Raw genomic sequence first — 24816 nt, 5'->3', positions numbered from 1 at the left:
ATATAAAACCATATTCCAAGCTCGATATTCCTCGCTAAGGGTTAGCCTACAACTTCAAACTCACACCCATATCTTCCCATAATCTTCCCAAAGAACTATCATCCTCCCCTCCCCAACCCTTCGAAACCGCTTTGGTGAACTGTTGTAAAGCAGCTTGACCAAGGAATAGCGGGGTATTACACTTCTTAGCTTCGTTGATCACCAGAGTCAGGTCTTTCACCAGGGTGGTAGTCGCAGAATGAGGTGTTGAAGGGGGATTGAACATCCTTGGTACGCCTAAAAGATCCATGAACGTCAGAGACATCCTACTAAAACCGACAAAGTATCCAATAGTCCTGTATATAGGGTAATGTTGTACATGATATTGATCTGGCAACTCACGATCAACCATCATATAACTATACGCTGCCCCTCCTCTGACAACCTCAAATACTTTCTCAGTATCCATATTCTTGTATTTTGCAAATGCCATTCCCTCCGCAGCTACTGCTAGATGTATAGATGCCAAGAGGTTATTGATAAGTTTCACTTTTGATCCACTACCCAATCCACCAGGTATATAATGCAGGTTCTTCTTGTCCTTCGTCGCTGAGGACAGGGTTGATAAGATGAAATGTGCCTTCTCCAAAGCTTCGGTAGGACCTGATGCGAAGATTGATAATTCGCCTGTGGAAGCCCTGGAAGGACCGCCAGACACGGGTGCATCGATGATTTGGATGTTATTTGATAAGCCATCGAGGCGAGTCTGAAGGTTGGTAGCTTCCGAAGGTGAGATCGTGGAACAGATGATGATGATACTGTCTTTGGGTAGTGCTTTGTAAACACTGCATATCAGCATTACTCATTCTCACTAATCTCAAACTATAACACAGATGGCGAACAGGATAAGACAAGACTTTAGAGTGCGGAGATGAAGCCGCTCACTCACTCGAGGCAATCCCAGATTTCCCGTCCAATCCAAACAACACGCCCTCAATCTGCTTAGCAGTATTAGTCACAAACAGCACCGTCCTAGCATCCTCCGAAGCCTTGAGCACATCACTCGTGACTTTCCCACCACCCCCCGAGAACCTATCCAGATTCTCCATATTCACATCATACCCCAGCACGTCAATCCCACCATTATGTAAAGCCTGAGCAATAGGCAATCCAATCGCACCCAATCCTACTACTAGGACCTTCTGTTCTTCCTTGGATGTGGTTGAAGGGGAGATATTCAATTCTTTAGCTTTCTCCTCTTCCTCCTCTACGCTACCCTTCTCAGCTATAGGTTGCCCTCCAAATCTCTCCCATAGTTTCGATATACACCCGTCATCCTCTCTTGCCAGACCCGCCCCAATACCAGCAGTGAAGACTTGTTCAGTGACGCTGCAGAGCGGTGCGGGAAACCCAAGGAGTCGAGACTCGTCCATTACTATACCGATATCTTTCGATATGATCGTCATGGCTGATTTGGGGATCCCGTCGTGGTTGAGCGACCAGGGGACTCTGTGGCCGACTGCGACGAGGTAAAGGTATCAGCCCCGGTCATATGGAGAGTACAGGACAGTCCCATAAATACCTATCTCCATCAGTAATGGTATTTGTACTATACCCAGAGGTCCAGATCCAGTAGGCAGAGTGATAGAGCTCACACATGAAACTATCCCCCGAAGCACCCCTCACGACATTATACACAAGTCTGACATTCAACCCCCAATTCTTAGCCAAAGCAATAACCTCCCCCTGCGAGGCAATCTGCACAGCGCAGAAAACCTGATTAATCAACTTGTAATCGCTGGCTTTCCCCACTTTATCGCCCACTACCGATAATGCTCCCACGGGTGGTCTGGTTAGAGCGGACAGGACGGGTTCAGCGCGAGAGATGGATGAGGGTGTGCCGGAGGACATTATGGCTAGTTCGCCGGTGGATGCTCGGGTTGAGCCGCCTGAGACTGGGCAGTCGCAAAGCTATGCGGGATGTGATCTCGTCGGTAAGTTGCTTAAATCCGATGATGAAGGCTGAAGGAGGGAGGAATGGGACGAAAGAGGGGAGAAGAGGATGAAATAACTCACACCGATATTCTTTCCCAACGCTTCTAATCGCTCAGCAATAGTAACCAAGAAACTAGGCGGCACAGTCGAGAAGCAAATGATGACGGCGTCTTGCTGTAGCACTATCACCACATCATCCCAAATCAGCTTACTGTCCCATCATGGCCAAGTATCGAGTGTGAGGATATGGATAGAATTGATCATCCTACCCTCAGCGACCTTGCCCGAACCAAACAAGACATCCTCAACCTGAACCGCATTAACCACCATCAACCCCAATACCTGTACCCCCTCAGCAGCTTTCGGGGGGGTCTCGCACCCTACCGCACCGGCTTGGACGACAGCTTCGAGGGATGGCTTCCACACGTCGTATGCTTTTACGGTGTAACCCTGCGAGACGAGGCTCTGTTGTGCACATGTAGATGATCAGCTCATCATGTTAGAGTACGCGGACAGATGGATCTCACACTGGCCATCCCACTGCCCATCGCTCCGAGGCCTATCCAGCCTACTTTGGTTGTTTGGCTTGTCATTTTACGAATATCTATTTCGCTATTGAGAGGGTCATGTACAAGTACAATACAAAGCTGAACGCTCTCAAGGAGAGTTGAGACAAGATAGGGGAGTTATATATCGCCAAGTGCTCATGTGATAGTTCGGGTAAATGTGAACTTATTGTGGATGTCCTCCACCATCTTCGGTCCGGATACACCGGCCGCCGTCGCTGCAGCTACCGTTAGAAGTATCAATTATGCATTGCATTTCCACATTCACATGTATATGAGAATCTATCGCTTTAGCTACTGAATAAATTCCCACTATCCGCCTCTACCTTCTACCTTCTATGATGATATATCGCTTTATTGCTTAGCAAGGAGAGATCGACCGGTCATTTCTACATCACCCAACGCAGTCAGCCGTGCTCTCTTAACAGTAAAAAATTAAATCACTCACCCTCGGGTTGAGAGAGACCCAAGATGGCCAAGATGGTAGGAGCCACATCGGCAAGAGCACCTTGTTCACCATCGACTTCGAGCGAACCTTTATCGCCAGTAACGATGAATGGAACGTGGTCTATCATATGTCATTTGATCAGCCTTTTGTTCTACTAATTTCGGTAATGAACGGTTATACCAATGAAGTATATACCTGAGATGTGAACTGTACTTACTGGTAGTGTGGGCAGTGTGGGGGTTACCAGTGTTAGGGTCCAACATCTGCTCAGCATTACCGTGATCGGCAGTTACGCACAACACGTAACCAGCTTCTTCACATGCGTCGTATACTGTCTTGACGGCTTTGTCTGTAGCGGTGATAGCTTTGACGGCAGCCTCGTAATCACCGGTGTGACCGACCTAAACATACGATCTCATTCAGCTACTGGGACAATGTTCTGATCAGGAAAGCTGAAGTCTGGCACCCACCATATCAGGAGGAGCAAAGTTACACATAACAAATTCGAATTTGTCAGATTTGACCACCTCAGCAACCTTGTCTGCTACACCCTGGACAGACATCTCAGGTTGTTTATCGTAGGTAGCGACTTTAGGTGATGGAATCATTTCTCTCGATTCGTTCTCGAACTGTTTCTCAACACCACCGTTGAAGAAGAAAGTGACGTGGGCGTATTTTTCGGTTTCTACGTGATGCGATAGGGGTCAACATCGATACTGCACTATTTGTTTAGATGAATAGAGCGTCGACTTACCAGCGATGTGACATTGCTTGACACCTTGTTTACCTAACCATTCAGCCAAGACATTGGTCATTCCCTGAGGGGGGAAAGCGATGTTGAATGGGAATTCGGCATTGTACTTGGACATGGTAGTGATGTTCTGGGAAGGGTGTCAAGGGTTAGAAATTCCACGCATACTGAAAATATTGTAAAACCACTCACCAAATCCTCAGGAACGTTGACTTCCATGGGCTTGTCAGGAAGACCAAGGACAGACGTGATTTCTCTCATTCGGTCGGATCGGTAGTTGAACATGAAGAGAGTGTCTCCCTCTGCGGTGCAAAGACAGGTATGTCAGCTGCTGCTTGTCATAATCACCTCGCCTCCCACCTACACTTCCGCGCCCTCTTCATCGCCGATTGTTCGCAAGATACGTTCTTCAACGATCGCTCATCTAGCTCTAAATCTAGACCACCTGCTCCTGACCATTCTACACCCCCTCGTCCCCCGCCCAACCCCCTTAACGCGATATTCATACTCACTCTTGATCCTCGAATCCTCCGACCCAGAAATAATAGGCTTGATAAACTCATCCGTAATACCATTCTCATACCCGCTCTCAACAGTCTTGATCAACTCCTCCTGAGAGGTCTTATCACCTTTCCCATCCACCAACCCCTCGACGGCAATCTTCACTCTATCCCATCTCTTATCTCTGTCCATGGCGTAATATCTACCAACAACAGTAGAGATCTCTCCAATCCCAATTTCCTTGATGTAATCTTGCAGTTGGCCGATATACTTGGTAGCGGATTTAGGGGCGGTGTCCCGTCCATCACCGAAGAAATGGATGTAAACGTGGGGGATCTCGTGTTTCTTTGCTACTCGTAGGAGAGCGAAGAGGTGTTGGATGTGCGAGTGGACACCTCCATCTGAGATTAGACCTAGGAGGTGGAGTCGGCCGGAGTTGGATTTGGCGTGTTTCATCGCGTCGACGATGGCGGGTTGGTTTTGGAATTCGTCTTTCTTGATTGCTGTTGAGGAAGGACATAGGTAAATGTAAGCGTGATACCTCAGTTGGAAAGTGCTGTACTATCGGTTTTTATGGAACGTTCACGCTCACAGGAAGGTAGATTGCATGTTGAGAAGGTGAATAGACGAAGATATAGGTGGGAGAAAGGAGATGAAACCCACATTGATCAATCTTGACGATATCTTGCCATACAATCCTACCAGCACCAATGTTCAAGTGGCTAAGCATTTCGAGAAGATCAGCACAAATTGTCTATAAATCTATTAGATAGTTGCAGTCTAACGATGAAACACGTTACATCTCCATGAAAAGCAACTCACCCAACTTCAGAGTTACCCATCAAACCCTCTTTCAACCCCACCGCCAGCCCGTGCGCCTCGAGCTCTACAAAGTTGTGCTTATCCCTTATAGCGTCCATGTGGGTGGTATCTCCGTGGAAGATGGCATTGCCCTTTTCGTTATCTGAGAGACCCCATCCGTCGTGGACGCTGCGATACAAAGGAGTGGAGGGTGAGAGGGGTCAGCGATACTCATACGGTGGGAGTTGGGTATGGGGTCGTCCCTTCATACCAGGTGGGCTTGGTGAGACCAGAAGAGGGATGCTACTCACATCAAACAGACCTTCTCTGTATCGTCGAACAACCTCATAATCAGCCAACAACCTCTTTGTCATAACGAAATGGACGAACGTTTGCTGGTAGGGATAGAAAGCCAACTCACTCTTCACCTGAACATCCTCGGTCTTTTGCTTTTTAGCATCTTGTGCTTTCTCGGGAGATGCAGCTGGTCTAGTTGACATTTTGTTTCGTACTCTGCGCAAGTGAATGGTATGATTGAAGAAGAAAGAAACAAGATGGATAGGATTGGAGTGAGAAAAGTCTGGAAATAACTCTGTGTTTCGTCGCTCGTATCGTATCTTTACGTCACATAGCACATAGCACCAATACCATTGGGGGGAATGAATTTGATCCCGTCCATACTTGCTCACTTAACCGAATTCACAGATAAGGCTCAAACCATATCACTACAGTGTTCACTTGCAAAAATCGTACAAGGCCAGGTAAGCAGCCCATATGCAAGATGCAACTTCTCCATCATATATGCATTATGTATCTACATTCCAATCTGTTTACGTCACTTAACCAACCACTCGATGTAATTTTTGGATATCTGCGAGCATAAACCAAACGGATATCAGCAACCTGTCCCTTCCGTCCATTGTTTCACTCATCGAGCGAATCACTCCGAGTAAACTTACCACTCAAAAGGATATCACCCTGCTTAACAACCTGATCATAAACCAACGACTTGTTCTGATTTTGCAGATCCTTAGAGGTCACAATGATTCCATTCACTTTATCAATCTTGCAATTCAATCTACCATTCGAGATAAACTTGTTCAGATCCCTATCGAGGAAGCTCTCAGATACGCCGAACAGATTCGACATCTTCTCGAGGGTGAGGGATTTGTACGATTCAAGTAATTGAGAGTACGCTTTGATACGCATTTCGCGGATGTAGTACCTCGAATGTTTGATTAGCAGTGGGTTGACCAGGAGGTATTTCTGTTCTACTTCAGCGAGACTGAGGAAGAATTGGGAGTAGTTGGATTTGTATAGTGATTCGACCATTGTGTAGAGCTCGGAGATGTTTGATTGAACGCCTTTGATTTCTGAGCTTGCTAGAACCTAGTTATGGGATATGAACGTCAGCTTAGTTCCGAGTGATACGAATCTGATATGATTCGGTGCGAGACGTCGTGGATGGTTGGCACATATCAAGATTTATGACAGAAGCAGTGATGGATGTTCAAGTAGACCAAACTCACCTTGCTCTTGATTCCCTTCCTATCACATCCAACCCCAGCAGCCAATACAGTCAAAGCGACAAACTCCTCATACTCCATCAACTCCGTAGCGGTGAAAGTCGATAACGAGTCGATGAGCAGTTCAGCAGCTTCTTTGAAATCTCGAATCGATAGATGATGAACCGCGCGGTACACCTTCAGTCGGTTCCGTCTATCCCAATCTCCACCAGAGTCGATCAAGCTGTATTATTTCATCACTCAAGTCAGTATTCTCATGTCGGATCTCGCATTAAGAATGGCTTTTACAACCATGAAGAAAGAGCGAGATGGTACCCACTCATTCGCTCGTGTGATATTCGTAGTCACCAGATGCGTATCCGAAGCGAACAGCCCTATTCTGACCATGGCCAATACCAGATCTATCCTGGCTCCCAGGCCTGCTGTCTTCTCCAATGCCGTTTCGAGTGCTGGGATCGATCGTTCCTATTGAAGTATATATCAGATCAGCACGTTAAATAGTTACATGAAATAAGTACGGATACCATCGATTACCAAGGGATGGTATTTCAAAACTATGACATATAAGAGAAAACTACCCACCTTATCACCGATCCTCGTCAGATACATGGCCTTCTCCCTCAATGTCTCGCTAATCTCACTATCCCCTTGATTCTCTTCAGCATCCTTCAACTTCTTCTCAAACTCTTCCAATTTCTCTTTATTCTTCTTTCCCAGCGTAGCAATGAGATCGCTTCGATCGGACGATATACTTTGCAAGTACGGTGCCATCTCTTCGGTACAACGGGAAAATCAGCTATTGCTCATGTTGTCCAAATTGAGGCTCTCAAGATAGCTAAACTCACCGTCCTCCTCTACTGCCTTCCAGAATGATGTGCTGGCTTCATCCTTCAGCCTCTCTACGTTCTCTATTTGATATTGCCATGTTGGGACTTTGAGGTTTGGGTATGGGAGGGGTACGCTGTCGTCTGCCATGGTGTGTATGTTCTTGTGAGGATTAATAGGTAGCTGGTATATGCGGATATGAAGTATAGAGTAAGTTCAGAACAGCAGAGAGTGTAGTTGATTTTGGCTGTCACTCACACACTGACGACGCGATGGACTAGTAGGTGTAGATGTCATAGGTGGTTGATTCGTTTAATTGAGTGGCCCACTTAAGTTTAGTATGTTGTTTCAGGGTGACAGGGTTGATGTATATGTGTGTGTGATACCGCCTCGTCCTTTTTTCATCTCCTCTAGTTGTTGTTACTTCGTCATTTCATTTCCATACTACAGAATTGATCACGTTCATACATTCCATCATCCAGCTTGCTCTCATTTCGTCATATAATATTATCAAACATTAGGAGCACAAAGATAGCGCCCCGTCGACACTCCCGCACCAGTATCTGTCAGGAGCAAGTGCGATTAGAATCGACCATCCTGCATTTCCCACTATCATCATCTTCATTATTGACGCGCCATTCCTTTGATACTCTCTCAAACACTACATCGACAACGACTAAACCATCTCTTGTGGAGATCGATCCGACCCTGGTCCGTCATCTCTACATACGGACATCATAACTCCTCGCCCAATATATCGACCCGGTGTACATTCATCAAACATACACAAATCATCGATATACTCCCATAGTCGACAAATTGACTGTATAAACATTCCCCCTCTCTCCTTTCTCTAACCCAACCACCACCACCCAACATGTCACACAGCTTCAAGTTCGGCTCATTCGACTACTTCTGTGAACATGCCGCGTTGGTAGTATGTCCCCTTGTGGGTTCGTCCCAGGGGACGATGGCGACTTGTTATAGTAGGAACGTGCAGCTGGGTTCGCAGATCATCTTTCAACCTGGTGAGTTGGTTTGTGCATAATCTGTCAACCTCGCCAGATAGTCTGCGAGATACGAATGTCACCAGCTATCATCAATCATCCGGAGATCATACTCATCCACAACATGGGTCATCAGCATACCTTATGAAGTATATCGCAAAAGAAAACGTGCTAACCTCATACTCCCCTTGCAGCAACCTGCTTCGTCCACATCGCAGCTTTGGCAATGACGATCATCATGTTATTACACGTTCGATCGAAGTACACCGCGGTAGGGAGGAAAGAAATCGTGACGTTCTTCTACATGTACATGTTTGTGGAATTATTGGCCATATTCTTGGACTCTGCTATTATCCCTACTGCTCATGCTGTTTATCCGGTAAGTTGCTCTTCTACATCAATGCTGCTCCCGCGAAAAATTGGAAAATGCTGATTGTAATTTACGCGATTCATAGTGGTTCACCGCTGTCTATGCTGGGGCGGTCGGAGCATTGTATTGGTGTATCCTCATCAATGGTTTCGTAGGATTCCAGTTGTATGAGGATGGTACACCTATAAGTTTATGGGTGAGTCGTCGCATTACTCTATTTCGCATGAACATATACTGATATACTGTATTGAACCATCAGTTCCTTCGTCTATCCTGCCTCGCCATTTGGGGTATCTGCTTCTTCGTCTCCATAGCGACATTCAAGCAATTCGCTTCGTTCTCATTCGAGAAACCCGTCGGACTATTCGTCACCTACCTGGTTTTCCCCGCTGTATGCGCGGTGATTTACTTCGTCTCGCAACTTTTATTAGTGGTTAGAACCTTGGATGATCGATGGGTGAGTCCAAGATCATACCAAATCGTAACGCAAGAATGATTACTTATCCGATATCTTGTTGTTAGGTTGTCGGCGATCTCGTCTTCATGGCTGGTTTCTACGTTTGCGGTATTCTGTTGTTACTCGCCTTTAGCGTTACTATCTGCGACAAGGTCAACCACTATGTCGATGGGGGTGAGTACTTATATCTTTTATCTTTGAATGCCGCTTAAGACGAGTTCAACGCTGACATTGACTTATCATCTCAGTATTCTTCTTCTCGATGGCCATGCTCTTGACTGTTATGATGATTTACAAATACTGGGATTGTGAGTCTCTTTGTTTTGCTTAGCAACATCTGTTGCGTGGGTGATGAAAGCTGATAAATGCTTGGTCATGTAGCGATTACCAAGGAAGATCTCGAATTCTCAGTTGGATCCAAAGCTGCCGTTTGGGAAGTCAAAGATCCACTTATGGCTGTAAGTGTTGTTCAAATCTTTGCACAAATCCCATTGAGAAGGGAAAATATCTTTATGAACGGTACATGATATGCTAATACTCTCGTTGTTCTGATAGGGCGGATCTGAATACTACCCCGAGGACGATACTCAATCATCTTACCGAGGCGCAGGAGGCTCGTTGGTAGGTGGTATGGGAGGAAACAACTATTACGGTAATTACCCAGCTCAGTCTTATGGTCAACAAGGATATAGCCAGCAAGGATACAGTGGTGGTGGTGCGGGATATGGGGTCAATCAACAGTATGGTGGAGGACATTACTAGTAGTCTCTAGAGCAAAGTATCACCAAGAAGAACTTTGAGGGGAAAATTTTATGTAGCTACGACATTCGGATCAAGGATTTCTCCCTTTCCCTTTTATTTCATTTTCAGCCTTAGCTCAACATTCATGAGATACCCCCTTTGTTTCGAATACAGATATATATGTGTCTATGATGTCTAGCTAAAGTATTGTTAGTTTGACTGTAAACACGTATATATACCTCTCTTTCGGATTTCCCCTTTTTTGTTCTGTAATTCACGAGATTGTGAGATGATTTGATATGAAATGGACTTTTATTTATTTGAGCTATCTATTCCAAGTGGTCCCTTCTTGATGGGAGTTAGATTTGACAGTACGATATAATGATACAATCCTATACCGTCGAGATATGCGCTGCTATTTGGATCGGATGATTTGCAGATTTAACAGTCGTATTCAGGGTTTTGCGTGTTGACAACCTCCACGTCCGTAGTCCACGTTCGATAAAGTCGATACTCGTATTGCGCATGTAACTTACGTCTCGTCTCTTTCACCAATAAACTCTGCAACAATACACAGTGAACACCATCGAACGGACAAATAAGCCCAAGTTCTTTCCAAAAGCCAGTCTCCCATCATGGCATCTACCGTATCCCAACCTCAGCAATACGGCCACCCCCCACCAATCCTCTTGACACTGACTATCCTCCCCATATCACTCTACCTAATCATCAACCCCCTCCTCCCACTTCTCCTCCCTCAATCGCTCCTCGACAATATACCGCCAAAATACTCCCTTCAAGATGGCCAGTCAAGTTATCCAGCCTTACAAGCTAGTATAGGTTTCTCATTATTGGCGTTTGTAGGTGTCGTATGGCTCGTACCTAAAGTGTCTGAGGCGTTTGTATCGAAGGGGTTGAAGGGGAGGGATCTGTTAAAACCCGGAGGGAGGGTTAGTGGACCGTGGATGTGAGTTTTGCTTTGGCTTCTCTTCCCTCTCGATGACTCAATAGATGATATGCTGATTTGTCATGGTATGAATGGAACAACACAGCCCCGAATCACTGGGATTGCCTTGCGCAAGTTTATACCTCGCTTTGATGATGCTTTTTATTCCCTTTCCATTCTCGCATTTGTTCAAGAAACAAACTCCCCTAGGACCAGAGACATTCCCACAGCAGGAGGTGAGTGCACTGAGGACTTCAACCTGAACAAATGGTCTGAGCCGATCATCACACAAACCCTACAGCGAAAATACAATACATTCAAATCCTACTGTGAACACTTCGAGCTGATGTATCCATTCACTGACGCAGCTCACTTTATACCTCTCCTCCCTCCTCTCACTCCTCACAGCGACGTTACTAGGCTTCATCGACGACTTATTCGATATACGATGGAGACACAAGTTACCTATTCCGATCGTAGCTGCTGTACCTACACTGTTGGTATATTACTCTGTCGGAGGGGTGACCAGCGTAGTTCTGCCGAAAGGAATTGGGGGATGGCTTAGCTCTTTGGGGCTGGAGAGGTGGTTGGATGGGAATGTTGTTGATTTGGGTGAGTGGTTTGCTCTCCTTGAAATTGGAAGCGTGAAACCATGGATGATGGGGGTCTGTCAACTCCCGGTGCGCATAAGGTCATCTCATCAGGCTATACCTTGCCATACCATACCATAATCCTTCAACTCTCATGAGCTATCAATGCTTTAAAGAAATCTTCTCAAGCTGACACTGCACTCCCTCAGGCCCAATATATTACCTCTACCTAATCCTCCTCCCAACATTCACCACAAACTCCATAAATATTCTCGCAGGTATAAACGGCGTGGAAGTGCTCCAAGCGCTCATCATAGCTTTGTCGGTGCTCATCAACGATCTCCTCTTCTTACCTATCTGGTCGTCTAATTTGTTGAGGGTACTTGGATTTGAGAATCCCCAGAATGGAAGGGTATTGGACTGGGCGATCGGGGAGGTGGTTAATAGGCATTTGATGAGTTTTTATTTCATGGGTCCGCTGGTTGGGGTTTGTTTAGGGTTTTTATGGCATAATTGGTCAGTTCAGGTCTACGTCTCCTTACGTTCTGTACCTTCATCTCATGCTGGAAAACCTGTTGCCGTCTGAGAAGATCAAAACTCGAACCTATCCAGCGAACTCATCGAGCTAATGGATTAACATTCAATTCCTACAGGTACCCCGCCAAGGCCTTCCCTGGTGACACTTTCTGCTATTTCACAGGAATGGCTTTTTCGGCAGTAGCTATCCAAGGGCATTTCTCAAAGACTTTGATACTGTTCTTCATACCTCAGATATTCAACTTTATACTCAGCTGTCCGCAGTTATTCGGGTTGGTAGAATGTCCAAGACATCGATTACCTTTGTGAGTGTCGCTGTGTCTTGCCTTGTCAAATCCCAGTAAGCTAGGTGAGGTGCTGATACATGTTTTGCGAAGTTACGACGAGAAGACCAATCTCCTCAATCCCTCGCTTGTCACCTTCACTTCCCCACCTCCTCTGCGCACTAGGATCGTCCTCGAGATCCTCTCTTTCCTCAGATTAGTAAAGCTAGAATACCACGACCCTGCGAAAGATGCGAATGAAAGGAGGTACATCAAATCATCAACTAACCTCACAATTATCAATTTCCTCTTGGTCCACTTCGGTCCAATGAGGGAAGATAGGTTATGTATCTTGGTGGGATTCGTACAAGTGATGGGGAGTGTAGTAGCCTTTGGGGTGAGGTATAAAGTGGGGAGTTGGTTCTACGGGGGAGATAGGAGGTAGAGCGGCCGTACAATCTATGCATATAATTGATATACAACAGTTTGTCAATGCCCCTTCTATCTGCGCAAGTGATCGATCTCAATGGACGAGGGAAGGGGCAGAATCAATTTCGATTGGAGTGAATTTATCGCTGGAACTGCATCCCCCATCCTCCATTCTCCTGCTTCTCAAATTTGAAATTATCCGTTGACAATCCGAAATTCCCCAAGAGCGAGTTACCCAGATCTTTCAATTTACCCATCATCTCGTCCATCTGTTTCTTCTCTTCGACCTTGATCTGCTCGGGGAGGTATATCAGGGATTTTCGGATGGAAGGGAGTAAGGGAGAAGAGGAGGGAAGAAGAGAGGATAGGAGGGTGTAGTCTATAGGAGAAAAGCAAAGTGGTCAGCACTTGTCACGCTAGGATTTTGAGATCAAAGATGTGTACGTACCCTCTTTAGCAGCTACAAGAGCGCTCAAATCGCCTATTCGTTCGTTGGCGGTGGCTCGTCGATGGAGGCCTTTGATATATTTTGGATCTATCTTAAGGGCTAGTTCGTCAATGTCTTGTCAGCGTCAATACCGCATGAACCCAACCCAGTGTTGTCCATCTATATGTCATAGCTCATAGGGCTGTGACAAGAAATGTGCGAGAGAACTGACTCACCCTCTGTACAAGCTTCAACAGCTTTCTTATCATCTTTCTACGTGTCCAGACAATCCTACATTAGCACCGTTTCATTTCACTTTCACCATACTCAAGACACGGAAGGACAGAGTTAGAGAAGAAACCCACTATAGCAAGATATGAAGCCGCCAAATTACCCCAAACAGCCTTCGTCATCTCCCTAACATCATCTTCGATCTCCCTCCTCTCCTCCTCTTCTAGGCTCAAACCAATCTGATTCTGTTCTTCTTGTTGGATTTTGAGCGCTTCCTCATCATTTACTTCCTCTATCCCACTTTCCTCTGTCTTCTTCTTTGTATCTTCTTTCTCACCCTTCTCAGTCGAATTGGGGTTAGGTACAGAAGGTAAATGATCTAATGCTTTGAGGTATGATCCGATAGCTTCGTCGTATCTCTTCGTTTTGTAGACATCGTTACCTTCGTTCTTCAATTTAGTAGCCAGATCGAGTAATTCCTAGATACCATTTAATATCCAAGATCAGCGCTCCTTTTTCAAACGATAGAGAAGCTAGACCTTAGATGAATGACAACACTCTATAAGCCATGGGACATATTACTCACCCTCAGCTCATCCATCGTAAACCTCACTTCATCCGGTTCGACCACCCGGTCCCTTTCCGCGTCCCCTCTAATCTCCTCCTGGGCGTCTTCCCATACATCCTCTTCTTCCCCAGTCTCTACCTCCTCGTTGTACTCCTCTTTACTGGTGGCTTCAGCATCAAAGCCAGACTGGGAAGTACTGCTCTCGCCGTTCTTCTCCCATTGATGGAATTGCGTTCGGGCCCATGATGGAGGCTCGAATTTGGTTGCGTCGAATGTCGGAAGATCGTCGAATGATGGTTCGGGGGTCATTTCGAGGTGCAATGCAAGTCTACAAGACAAGATACCCGATTCGAGTGATGATAAGTTGTATAAATGTGCAGAGAAAATATGAAAGTCGGAAGAAGAAGAAGAAAGAAAGATCAAGTTGACATGGGTGTTACTATATGTACACTTTTGAGCGGCAACCTGAAGATGAGATGACCTCCACTTTACTGGTGAACTTTAAAAGTGGAAAAGAACGACCTCCATTGCTGGCAAGTATGTAAGTCACTCTTTCACATCGAAGACATAGACCGACATGAGGACCAGCAAAATAGCAAGATATGCATGTACATGACCAGCTCCCAGTACTACAGTTCGAACCATATATCAAGGGATAGAACATCACGTCAGATCCCTACAAAGACGCCCTGATAAATCCCTCCAATCCCCCATTAACCCACAACTCCTGTACACTCCTCCCAACCTTCGCAGCGCTATACGTCTTCTCCCCCTCCCCACCCATAGACACAGTAACCTTCCCACGTCTCGTATCAACCTTGATCTTCCAATCCTGCGGTACGACCGTCAATTTCCCGTCCTTTCCTCCTTTACCCCTTACTCCATCTTTGGCAAATCGTTCAGTCATCTCTTTGATCAGACTTGGCGATTCTACCAAGATGAGACCGTTATTGATGGAATTCCTCTTGAAGATATCACCGAATGAACCGCAGATCACCAGGGGTATACCGGCGTTCTTAATTGCTGTGGCTGCCTGTTCACGGGAGGAACCGGTACCGAAGTTGTACCCTGATAGGAGGATTGCACCTGGTCGAGTGGAGGATGATTCGGACGAGGGGAGGGTGGTTCGAAGTGATTTGGCGGTAGTAGCGAATGAGGGATCGTAGTTTTCTGAAACAACATCACACAAGCAGCAATCAGTACTGAGCTAATGATATTGAGAATCTTAAGAGAAGCGGTTTCACTCACCCATAACCACCTCAGCCTGTCTTTCGGGGGTGATATCGTCCTGATAAGTGTATTTACCAGGGTACATACCGTCCGTTGTCAAGTTATCTTGAGGAGCAAACAACAAAGGACCTTCAAAGTATTCTGGGAAACCTTCCAACAAAGGTTCCAAGGAAGCTTCATCGACCTCCGCAGGAGCTGCCGAATCGGAACTTTCCTCTATTATCGATATCTTTGGTTTCTCAAATTTGGGCAGAGTGTCCCAATCTAGCGAATCCGGTCCACAGATGTACCCCTTCGCAGCAGAGGCAGCTACGACAGCAGGTGAAGCGAGATAAGCGATAGCTTCGGGTGATCCCATTCGTCCCTTGTAGTTTCGGTTTGTCGCACTGATACCAACTTCACCTTTCTCCAACAATCCAACACCCAATCCTATACATGGTCCACATCCCGCTGGCAAGGTTTTTGCCCCAGCATCAATGAGGGCTTGCCAGTCTCCCGCAGATTCAGCATCTTCCTGTACCCTACTTGACGCCGCTGCGATGTAAAATTCAACACCATTGGCGATTTTCTTTCCCCTCAGCACTTCAGCTGCTGAAGCTATGTCTGATGCTCGAGAGTTGGTACATGATACCAAGTACGCCTTGTTGATTTTAATTTTATCTTCCACAAGTTTAGGCAAGGCAGTAGCGACCTTGACTGAATTGGGTCCAGATACATATGGAACGAGGGTTGACAAGTCGAGGGATAATCTTGCAGCATACTGGGCACCGGGATCAGCAGAGGATTTGTTGGTCATAGCATCCTGTAATCGATCGGGATTGAGTCGAGGGTGAGGTTGGGTGGAGTTGACAGGATCAGAAGGTTCAGGTACAGGAGCCATCGACGAGGTGCTTGGGGCAGATAAGAATCTTCGTAGTTCGTTCTTCTTGAATATACCTTTATACCATTCTTCTAATTTTTGATCTACGGGGAAAACACCAGCGACAGCTCCCCACTCTGTAGTCATATTTGCTATTGTCAACCTTTCGTCGATTGAGAGATGTTCTATACCTGATCCGGTGAATTCGATAGCGGCGTTGAGAACCTCATCGTTGTTGAATAAACCGGCCAGAGCTACGATGACATCTTTCCCTGTTACTCCTGGTGAGAGCTTGCCGTCAAGGGAGACAGAGACGACTCGGGGGATTTGCCACCAGAATTTACCTGTTGCCCAGATACCTCTGTACGTCGTAGGATAGAATTCGCAGGTTAGCTGTCATAGCTTTACAATTGGAGGAGCGGTAGGACCAGAACCGAAGGGGTTTAGGATGATGATAAGAGGAAAACACCCACGCAGCATCAGTCCTTACAATGGCAGTCCCCAAGCACCCAACCCCACCATAATGGTTCGAATGACTATCCGAAGCAACCACCATCTTCCCAGGCCAAGCATAACCTTCCTCAACGATGATCTGATGTCCTATACCCCTACCGGCAGGGTAGAAATCGACATTGTGCTGCTTGGCGAACGCTTCAATCTTCTTGTACTTGTTTTGGTTGGTATCTGACTTGTTTTGGACATCGTGGTCCAGGGTGAATACTGGTTGTCTGGGATTATCGAGCTTGGAGCAGGAGAGGGAGAGGAATTTGGAGATGACTGGACCGGTGTTGTCGTGGGTCATGCTGGGGTCATACGAGAGTGATCAGCAAGGGCCTGGGTTTAAGGGTAAAGCACTTCTCGTCTTTCTGCTCTTGAAGGGCCAGGGCAGCCCAGCGATCATTAAGAGGGATGAACCGGACTCACACATGCTCTGGCCTAATCATCACATAATCTCCCGCTCTCACTTTGGTACCCTGCGGTAGATCCACTGCATACTTCTGTACAATCTTCTCAATAACAGTCTGAGGGTTTGAGACGGTCGCGTAGAATCTGCCGTTCTGTCGGGAAGCTTGTATGAATGCCAATTTCTGTTGGGCACCCAAGCGTGTCAGACGAGGTAAGAGGACCATGGTAGCGACAACAATGGGAGAAAGTGATGAGAGGAAGAATCAGGATGTTGAAAGAGACAGAGCAAGATGAGAAATGAAGGATGGATCTGAATTTTTTGTTGATTTGAATTTTCGGATATCAACTTTTTTTCGAGTCCAATCATTGTCACGCTTTTACACTTCTCTTCCTTCTCATCTCCATCACACCATCAATCACATCAAAAGCGAGTCGCACGATGAGTGTCCCTCAACCATCTGCAGAAGCTGGTCCCAGTCGCTCGAAATTATCTACGCCTAGAAAAGCAGCACATGCATCGGGAAATGCACCATCCTCTCCAGCGCAGAACGATGAAGGTGAAGGTGATAATCCCCGAACCGACTTGAGTGCCGTCGCTGCTACTCCCAGAGGGACAGGTGGGGACAACGAAGGGGAAGAAGAAGGTGACGAGGAGAGGATGGATATTAAGTTGATTCAGAGTTTCGCAGAGTAGGTCCTAGATCACCTCGTTGTGGATGTCAGCGTGTTGAAGGCAAGGTAGACTGATTTCATTGTGCATTGTTGGATATAGTAAAATTCAGCATCTCCCTTCATCGAGCGATGCGGATGGTATAACCTCAAGAAGCAAGATCATAATCCCTCGAAGGGGCGAGAAAGATTTCGAGCCGTTATCTGAGACCGTCAACCTACAGGAAATGATGTTACAGAAATCTCGTGAAGCGTTGTTCAACGCTCTGGTCGGTGTGAGAGGAGGGAATTCGTGAGTTGATCCGTCTCAACCAACTTATAGTCATTAATCGGTCTGCATGCTATACATACTTGTACATGTGTATATTGACGGTAGGATACCACTTATAGCAAATCGATATCCCATGCAATCATCACCCCTTCAAACCCCTACCCCAAAATGTTAATAATCCACGGCCACCTATTCGACACCATAGGCATGTCTATCCGTTATCCAACGTCAGAAAAAGACTTGCAGAAAGGTAAAAGCAAAGGATACTCTCAAACAGAATTATTACCTGAGGAAGCCCTATATCTTTTGGAAAGAGGGACACTGCAAATTTGGATGTCGAATGATCTAACGGAGGAAGAGAAAGACAAAGGGTACGGGGAATGGTCTGATGAGGAGTACGGCGTGAAGGGAGCAGTGGAGATGAGCGTGATGGATGGATTTGGGACGTTCATAGGGCGGGATGGGCTGAGCTGGGAGAGGTATCAGGTGGGTCTCATCGCACGTTCCATTCTCGAATCATAGGATAAGGGCTTCGTCAAGGAGGAATGGCTATTTTCCCGCCTAACTTGGGCTCGTCTGAAATCCAAGATTGATTCATGAGGAGATGATCACATGCTAACACCCATTTGTTGAAGGCATACGCATATATGAAAAGACTAGGCTACACCGTCCAACGAACCCGTCATTTCATACCCGACCATTTCCTATTCGATCCTCTTCCATCCCCACCCAAAGAACCCGCTAGAGATCCCGACGCACTGTATCCAGGTATGCAACCGTTCCATACGTGGTGGCTGAACCTCCCCAAGTGGATAGCGGGGCTATTCAGATATGTCGGTAGGAACGTGCGGAATGTCGTTGGGAGGATTAGTCGAGTCGGATTGTCTAGTGATAAGAGGTTTAAAGGGACTTTGTTGGAGGGTTGGACGGGGGATAGCTACAGTACGTCCGATTCATTTTACTTACCTAATTCTCCCCCCCTTTCCCCCGTATTTATTCATTAAATGCCAACCATCTGATCGATGCTGATGTCGCTCCGCGCATAGAATCAATATTCCAGCACCTCCGACTAATCCCTCAAGGCCACTCTCAACCCCTCCCCATCCGTCCCTCACCTGCCCCCGAATCGCTTCGAACGAAATACGATATCCTGCTACACAACCCTTACCTACCGTTTTATCATATTTGGAAACCCTCCGCACCATTTACGAAACGAGGTTGGGATAAAGGGAGTGAAAGCGGATTAAGGGATTATCCGCCGACCTACTGGGCTGGAGTGGTTGAGTGAGTGATATCTATTCGCTGAACATACACATCGACCCACTAAGTCTGGCGCACCATACACACGCAAAGCTGACAGAGATTATAGATCACGATCCACTCCTATCCCAACGATCCAACAGCTCGACGAGATATTCAATATCGTCCCTGACGAACCCAAAGGTCCAGTGAAGAAAGTCGGACCTCAATACGTCAGGCCTCCCAGACCACCACGACCTGCCAATCCAAATAACAAGAACAACCAGACAAAACCGCCAACATATTTACAAGCGATCCTACAGAGATTAGGAGTGAGCACGAAAGAAGATAAACCATCGACACCATTCGTTAATATCCCTGCGATTCGGAATGGGGATAGGGCGTTTATAGTTGCTGTAAATGATAGTGGGAATACTGGGTGGGTGAGGTTTGGTAGATCCGGGTTCGCAGAGTTTGCTCCGGTTTAACTGGCATGTATATAGTACATCATGCATATCATTGATTATTGTTATGAAGATAGGCGTTATATACTTTCATACTCGTACAAGATCATAACGTATACTGAGATTCATCAAGAAATTACAGGGTATCGCGGGATGCAAGATATACAACTAAATAAACGAATGACGGAATGCGTGTAACACCTGAAGTATGTACCGGAGAGTAAACAACAAGATCATAAAATAAAGACTGGGTGTCGTCACCAGAAAGCCTCCTTCTCGAACCGATCCAATTGCGTCACAGCAGCAGCCACTTCCTTCTGCCTCGCAGTCCTTCGATAGAAGATCGGACAATCAGCCGAAGTGCAGATGACGTCCTGTTTGAAAGTGAACCTATCAGCTTGGGCATTCCTCTACGCTAAATCTGAGCATGCAGCGAGGAGACCAGTAGCTTACCTGATGCAACGACCCCTGACATCTCTGACACTGCGTCCACAATCTTGCGAAATCGATCTGAAGAGCTGAAGTCTGGACGACCTGCTTCTGGTACAGTTCTGGGAGTTTTGGTCGACAGTTGACGCAGACTGCTCCGTCTATAAACAATCAATCGGTATCAGTACCTGTACCATTTACAACCTGACTCGCTGTCGCGTATAAGATTCCCTCGGCAGATAACAATCGGAATACGCGACCACTAACCTTTATTGCTTCTCAAAGGAGTCTTACAACCCAAACAAGTGACAGTCTTCACAGCGAATTTCATCAATCCTCCTATAGTGGGAGTAGCAATTTGGATGGTCCTCGTATGATCACCGGCCACTATGTACCACCCATCACGGCTTCAGCAAAGATCCACATTTTTTTCTTCGCGAAGCAAACCGGCGTATGATAGATACTCACACAAACTATTCGCTTTCTCCCCTAAGATCGGTTCGAAAATTCTCATCAGAGGCTTTGAAAGTTGATTTTCCAGATAATACCTCGTATCTATCGGTACGTTATGTTCCAACACATATAACGGATCTTCAGACTTCTCGTATGCAGCTGCTCCCTTCACTCCCTTGATGATCACATAAGCTACTCGATCACCCAAAGAAGGTGCTGAACCTATATCACCAAATATAGATCGTCAGCTATATGCTCTGGCCGTGTTCTGGAGAGTGAGACTGACCCGCATCTCGCTTTCTCATTCTCTCAGCTAATTCCACGTGAGCTTGTTTCGCCGCATAGTCCGCTTTGGCCAGAGCCTTGGTAATCACAAGTTGGGACATGTCGACTTTGTTTTGCAGGAGATCAGAGATAGTTTGTTTGACGAATCTGCAAACATGATTGATGAGCTTAGTTCCTCGCATGTTCGGGAGGAGATTAGAAAGCTCACTCTTCTGCGCCTTTTACGTCCCTATCGATAAGCATCTTGAACAGACAAGTCTCAATGACAGTAGACACCAATCTACAATTATCTCTTCTGACGGTCTGATCAAGCATCCCGGTATCAGCTGACTCAGGTACAGTTGTGATGGCTGGCTGAAGAGCTCACCTCAATACCTTTCGTATCCATCTTATCATACTTCTCAGGCTTAGTCCAGTACAAACCAGCATATCTCTTCTTACTAATCAACAAGTATGGGAAATAAACCTTTTCAAATTCGAGTTTGATAGGTTTGATGAATTTGCTGGACACTAAATCGGCAGCTTCGGCCCCTGTGCACCGGTTCATCGTCAGCCTCCTCTTGAGTATCAATGACAGTGATATGGATGGACTCACCTAGTCTCATAGCAGTAGGTAAATCCGGACAACCGAACTTGACCATGACGGAATCGGTATCACCATAAATGACTTTCGCATCATGGTCATATCCTTTCTCTATACAATATTGAGATTCTACTTCTTTCTTCGTCGCTTCGATCATCTGTCTTCCGTACGCCGTGACACTGGATGAGATGGCCAAACAAGGCAATTTGCCGACGGTAGCTCCGGTGAAACCGTACACTGAGTTTGCACTGATCTGTCATGCCACCACATCGTCAGTAAGAAGTATATGGTATGTGGTTGTGAGCCTCAGCAAAGAAAAGACTCACTTTCAACGCCAACTGACGACCATCCAACACTGCTCTCTTGAATGGATCTTTCTCAACTTTCAAATCCTGCTTAGCCCTCTTACGAGCACCCAACAAATTCTCCAGAATAGTAGGTAAAAGACCCTTTCTTCGATTTGTAGTAGCGAAGTAATCTAAATGGCAGAATGAGCTATTATCACAGCGATCGCATGAACAAGCTAGCTCACCATTATTCGGCGTATGCACGTAATCTTTGCCTTCTACCAATTTCAACCTCTCTATCGTGTTCTTGTCCAACAAAGTGGTGTAGCACAAATTATGGGCCATCATAATTGAGGGATATAGCGAGGCGAAATCCAACGTAGCAATGGGAACATCGTAGTATCCCTTTGTTGGCTCAATGACAGTAGCACCTTCGTACTGTTCATCTGAGCCCTCACTCTTGAGTGCTGGGATGATATACCCCGCTTCACCGGCATTTCGGTATAATTGCGAGATAACCTTGATTTGTTGTCCTCTCGCCAGAAGGTAGTTGAATGGTACACCTGTCACACGAGCCATTTCGGTATAATTGACAAAACACATCAACTTGTCCATCAGTCGTTGAGGAAGGTACGCATCCTGACTCACTCTGTCAGCTCTATTCCGCAAGAAGCTTGGATTATCAGCTCACCTTCAGACAATAGACGGCCAATCTCCTTCTCGAATCCGCCGTACCATTCTGCAGCTCCGTAATGATCGAGTGATGCACATCTTCCTTCTGCTCACCCAGGAATTGGGCACAGACCGCATTAAGTGTATAACTTCGAAGCTTGTAGTCTCTCTGCATCACTTGAAGTATATCAAGCTGAAGTCGGCCATCAATGTTGATCGCTTTGGAATCTCTTTGACCGTAAGCTTTGGAAGAGAAATGCGTCTCCTTTACTTCGGATCGTACACCTTCGATTCAAAGTTAGTGTCAGCTGTATCTGTATGACAGTCGAAAAGCAGCAGTACTCACCTAACAATCGACCGAGGAAAGCAAAATCCGGCACCTTCAAAGCTTTCGCTCTATCCAGTAAATATGGCAAATCGAAATTGACAATGTTATAACCAATGATCATATCCGGGTCGACCGTTTCGACAAACTTCCTCCATTCCAATAGCAGCTGTCTTTCATCTTTGAATTCTAAGACTTGTGATCCAACAATATGCGCACAGGTGTTGAGAGTGAACACATTTCGGATGAATGGTTTGGTTTCACCTACAAACACCGTTAGTACAGCTTGGCGTGAAAACAACTGACAAATTGGCTTACCTTGTCTAGTCACCATCGCTGCAATTTGAATCACAGGATCTATCTGAGCTTCTGGGAAGATACCCTTTCTACCGGCACACTCAATATCGAAGGACAAGACTCGCAAAGGAGCAATCTTGAGCCAATCTCCGTCAGGTGCGTGGGATATCAGGTTTTTGTAGCTGACCAATAATCAGTCATGCCGACAAGACCAATACCGATGGGGAACGGCTGACTCACTCGCATGTGAGCTCATACTGACACCTTGATCTTTTATCTTTCCCTTCTAGCAGTTCATATTTCCCTCCCTTCAGTTCTACCCAGTTCATTCCGACCACCTGTTACGAGCCTGTCAGCGATACTCGACTAGGGGTGACGAAAGAACAAGCTAACCTTAGTATCAATCATGAATCTAAGGGAATAGGCGATGTTACTCTCATATGTAAGGACTTCAGTGTCGAAGAGACCGTTGAAATCCACTTGACCCCTTTCGAAGGCACGTAAAGACAACAGACAAAATCATCATCAGCCTAACCCATTTACTCCGCAGAGGAAGGGAAGCACTCATCTTTGACTTTGGATATGTTCTTTGGATCCGCACAGGTGATCTTGATGAATGGTACAGTCTCGTCACCCCTATAGCCCCACAAAGATCTTCGGTTGAAGATAGCACAGTTCGTGACTGTCAATCCGAACGGGGCGAACATTTGCTAAGATGATTTAGTCAGCCACCTTGATCTTCTATAACGAAGCCTCAGCTAACTCACATTTATCGTATCCTTCAGAGGTTCCAAATCTTTGTTCAGGAATCCTTGAGGTGCAGCAACGTAGAAGTATGGTTTAAAGCCGTACACATGCGCCAACACCGAATTTCCTTTCTGCGTCACACCAAATAAACGTATAGTAGGTCCATGTTTGGGGTCGGTAGCTTCTTCCAATTCGATCTGTTGAAATGCTGGGTTGAGACAGTACATGGTCAGCTACATTCCAGATACCCATATACGATCAGCTTACCTATCGAATCTGTCTGTGTGTTGAGGACTGGTGCTGCGGGACGAGGCCATGCTGCAGATGTTTCTATACTATCTGTTGACCAATGGATTAGTCAGCTATGGCATCAAGGGCTTGCACAAGTTGCAGCTCACCTCCTGAAGCATCTTCCTCTGCTTCCAGCTGTTCCAATACGGCAGAGAAGCTCTCCTGCTTGGCAAGGGACGGTTGACCATGACGGTTGATGGGCTCAATCTTTCTTTTCTTGTTGGTCGGCTCGACCATAGTGGAAGAGGTGTGTGTAGGCGTATTTGAGAAGTGAGGGTGTGAAAGCTCAGAGGGAAGGTGTTTTATCAAGTCGAAGTCAGGAGTAGATGGCACAGTGGATCTTTGGGTGGCTAATAGAGCGGAGATGAGTATGATACGGAAGTCGAAGATAGGTCGAGTGAGATCAAGATGAAGATCACGACGACGCGCCCTTTGGTGATTATATTGGATTTGATTTTCTAATTTCCCATCTGTCTCCTCCACCAGCGCGTGGCAAAACAGGCACATGCGCTCTTTCATGCCTAAATTAAACATTGTCAAAAGCGCTCTCTCTGTGAGGCATGCAGAGCAGCCTCTTTCTCCGGTTACTGTGTCTGTGTATAACCGGATCAATGTCAATAAAGTTGAGGATTGAGGATATCGATGCGATGGTACTGAATATGGTACTGTATGGTTTAATTCATTTTGATCTCATCCTCTCATTATTTCATCCATTGTCAAAGATCGATCGTTGATTCTTATCCTCGTTGGATAGCTCGAACTGCCTCTTCCTCTTGTGTATATTCCTTGTTCGTTTGTGTATATCTCTCGACTTGTTAATCTCAACCGGTTGCTCCTTTAGGCCCCCGACT

General features: G+C 46.1%; 9 protein-coding genes across 9 annotated transcripts; 3 read left to right on the top strand and 6 right to left on the bottom strand.

The window, feature by feature from the left end:
- Positions 1-46: 46 nt before the first annotated feature.
- On the bottom strand, positions 47-2567 carry I302_103777 (uncharacterized protein; the record flags this gene model as incomplete). Its single annotated transcript, XM_019189145.1, has 7 exons — positions 47-276; positions 382-813; positions 929-1498; positions 1635-1950; positions 2056-2156; positions 2244-2439; positions 2502-2567. The coding sequence occupies 7 exons, from the start codon at positions 2565-2567 to the stop codon at positions 47-49; spliced, it is 1911 nt and encodes a 636-aa protein (XP_019048707.1).
- A 327-nt stretch (positions 2568-2894) lies between these two features.
- I302_103776 (2,3-bisphosphoglycerate-independent phosphoglycerate mutase) lies at positions 2895-5541 on the bottom strand (the record flags this gene model as incomplete). The annotated part of the gene is made up of 11 exons (XM_019189144.1): positions 2895-2929; positions 2989-3108; positions 3206-3389; positions 3459-3673; positions 3743-3869; positions 3932-4041; positions 4252-4743; positions 4904-4962; positions 5063-5230; positions 5353-5368; positions 5463-5541. The coding sequence occupies 11 exons, from the start codon at positions 5539-5541 to the stop codon at positions 2895-2897; spliced, it is 1605 nt and encodes a 534-aa protein (XP_019048706.1).
- Positions 5542-5880: 339 nt separating this feature from the next.
- I302_103775 (uncharacterized protein) lies at positions 5881-7542 on the bottom strand (the record flags this gene model as incomplete). Its single annotated transcript, XM_019189143.2, has 6 exons — positions 5881-5912; positions 6001-6430; positions 6571-6790; positions 6887-7032; positions 7150-7340; positions 7413-7542. The coding sequence occupies 6 exons, from the start codon at positions 7540-7542 to the stop codon at positions 5881-5883; spliced, it is 1149 nt and encodes a 382-aa protein (XP_019048705.2).
- Positions 7543-8269: 727 nt separating this feature from the next.
- Positions 8270-9988, top strand: I302_103774 (chitin synthase export chaperone; the record flags this gene model as incomplete). The annotated part of the gene is made up of 8 exons (XM_019189142.1): positions 8270-8420; positions 8594-8778; positions 8855-8965; positions 9029-9226; positions 9292-9400; positions 9475-9534; positions 9608-9684; positions 9782-9988. The coding sequence occupies 8 exons, from the start codon at positions 8270-8272 to the stop codon at positions 9986-9988; spliced, it is 1098 nt and encodes a 365-aa protein (XP_019048704.1).
- Positions 9989-10602: 614 nt separating this feature from the next.
- On the top strand, positions 10603-12748 carry I302_103773 (uncharacterized protein; the record flags this gene model as incomplete). The annotated part of the gene is made up of 6 exons (XM_019189141.1): positions 10603-10934; positions 11020-11149; positions 11282-11525; positions 11713-12019; positions 12157-12345; positions 12418-12748. The coding sequence occupies 6 exons, from the start codon at positions 10603-10605 to the stop codon at positions 12746-12748; spliced, it is 1533 nt and encodes a 510-aa protein (XP_019048703.1).
- Positions 12749-12872: 124 nt separating this feature from the next.
- On the bottom strand, positions 12873-14267 carry I302_103772 (uncharacterized protein; the record flags this gene model as incomplete). The annotated part of the gene is made up of 5 exons (XM_019189140.1): positions 12873-13111; positions 13181-13279; positions 13396-13432; positions 13525-13869; positions 13977-14267. The coding sequence occupies 5 exons, from the start codon at positions 14265-14267 to the stop codon at positions 12873-12875; spliced, it is 1011 nt and encodes a 336-aa protein (XP_019048702.1).
- A 367-nt stretch (positions 14268-14634) lies between these two features.
- On the bottom strand, positions 14635-17177 carry I302_103771 (homoaconitase, mitochondrial; the record flags this gene model as incomplete). The annotated part of the gene is made up of 4 exons (XM_019189139.1): positions 14635-15128; positions 15207-16408; positions 16521-16850; positions 16972-17177. The coding sequence occupies 4 exons, from the start codon at positions 17175-17177 to the stop codon at positions 14635-14637; spliced, it is 2232 nt and encodes a 743-aa protein (XP_019048701.1).
- Positions 17178-17392: 215 nt separating this feature from the next.
- On the top strand, positions 17393-19620 carry I302_103770 (uncharacterized protein; the record flags this gene model as incomplete). Its single annotated transcript, XM_019189138.1, has 6 exons — positions 17393-17643; positions 17726-17914; positions 18013-18379; positions 18529-18835; positions 18940-19177; positions 19263-19620. 6 exons carry the CDS (start codon positions 17393-17395, stop codon positions 19618-19620), a joined length of 1710 nt encoding a protein of 569 aa, XP_019048700.1.
- Positions 19621-19853: 233 nt separating this feature from the next.
- I302_103769 (uncharacterized protein) lies at positions 19854-24202 on the bottom strand (the record flags this gene model as incomplete). The annotated part of the gene is made up of 19 exons (XM_065869739.1): positions 19854-19970; positions 20050-20186; positions 20293-20412; positions 20494-20700; positions 20765-20910; positions 20972-21066; positions 21131-21294; positions 21359-21599; positions 21673-21824; positions 21879-22272; positions 22325-22590; positions 22652-22894; positions 22949-23109; positions 23168-23265; positions 23321-23414; positions 23492-23637; positions 23695-23882; positions 23942-24013; positions 24073-24202. 19 exons carry the CDS (start codon positions 24200-24202, stop codon positions 19854-19856), a joined length of 3171 nt encoding a protein of 1056 aa, XP_065725811.1.
- Between the last annotated feature and the right edge of the window lie 614 nt (positions 24203-24816).

This window comes from Kwoniella bestiolae, chromosome 2, assembly GCF_000512585.2.
Source record: "Kwoniella bestiolae CBS 10118 chromosome 2, complete sequence".
Classification (NCBI taxonomy): Eukaryota; Fungi; Basidiomycota; class Tremellomycetes; order Tremellales; family Cryptococcaceae; genus Kwoniella; species Kwoniella bestiolae.
The sequence above is the reverse complement of the archived record's forward strand: the minus strand, read 5'-3'. Positions and strand labels throughout refer to the sequence as shown.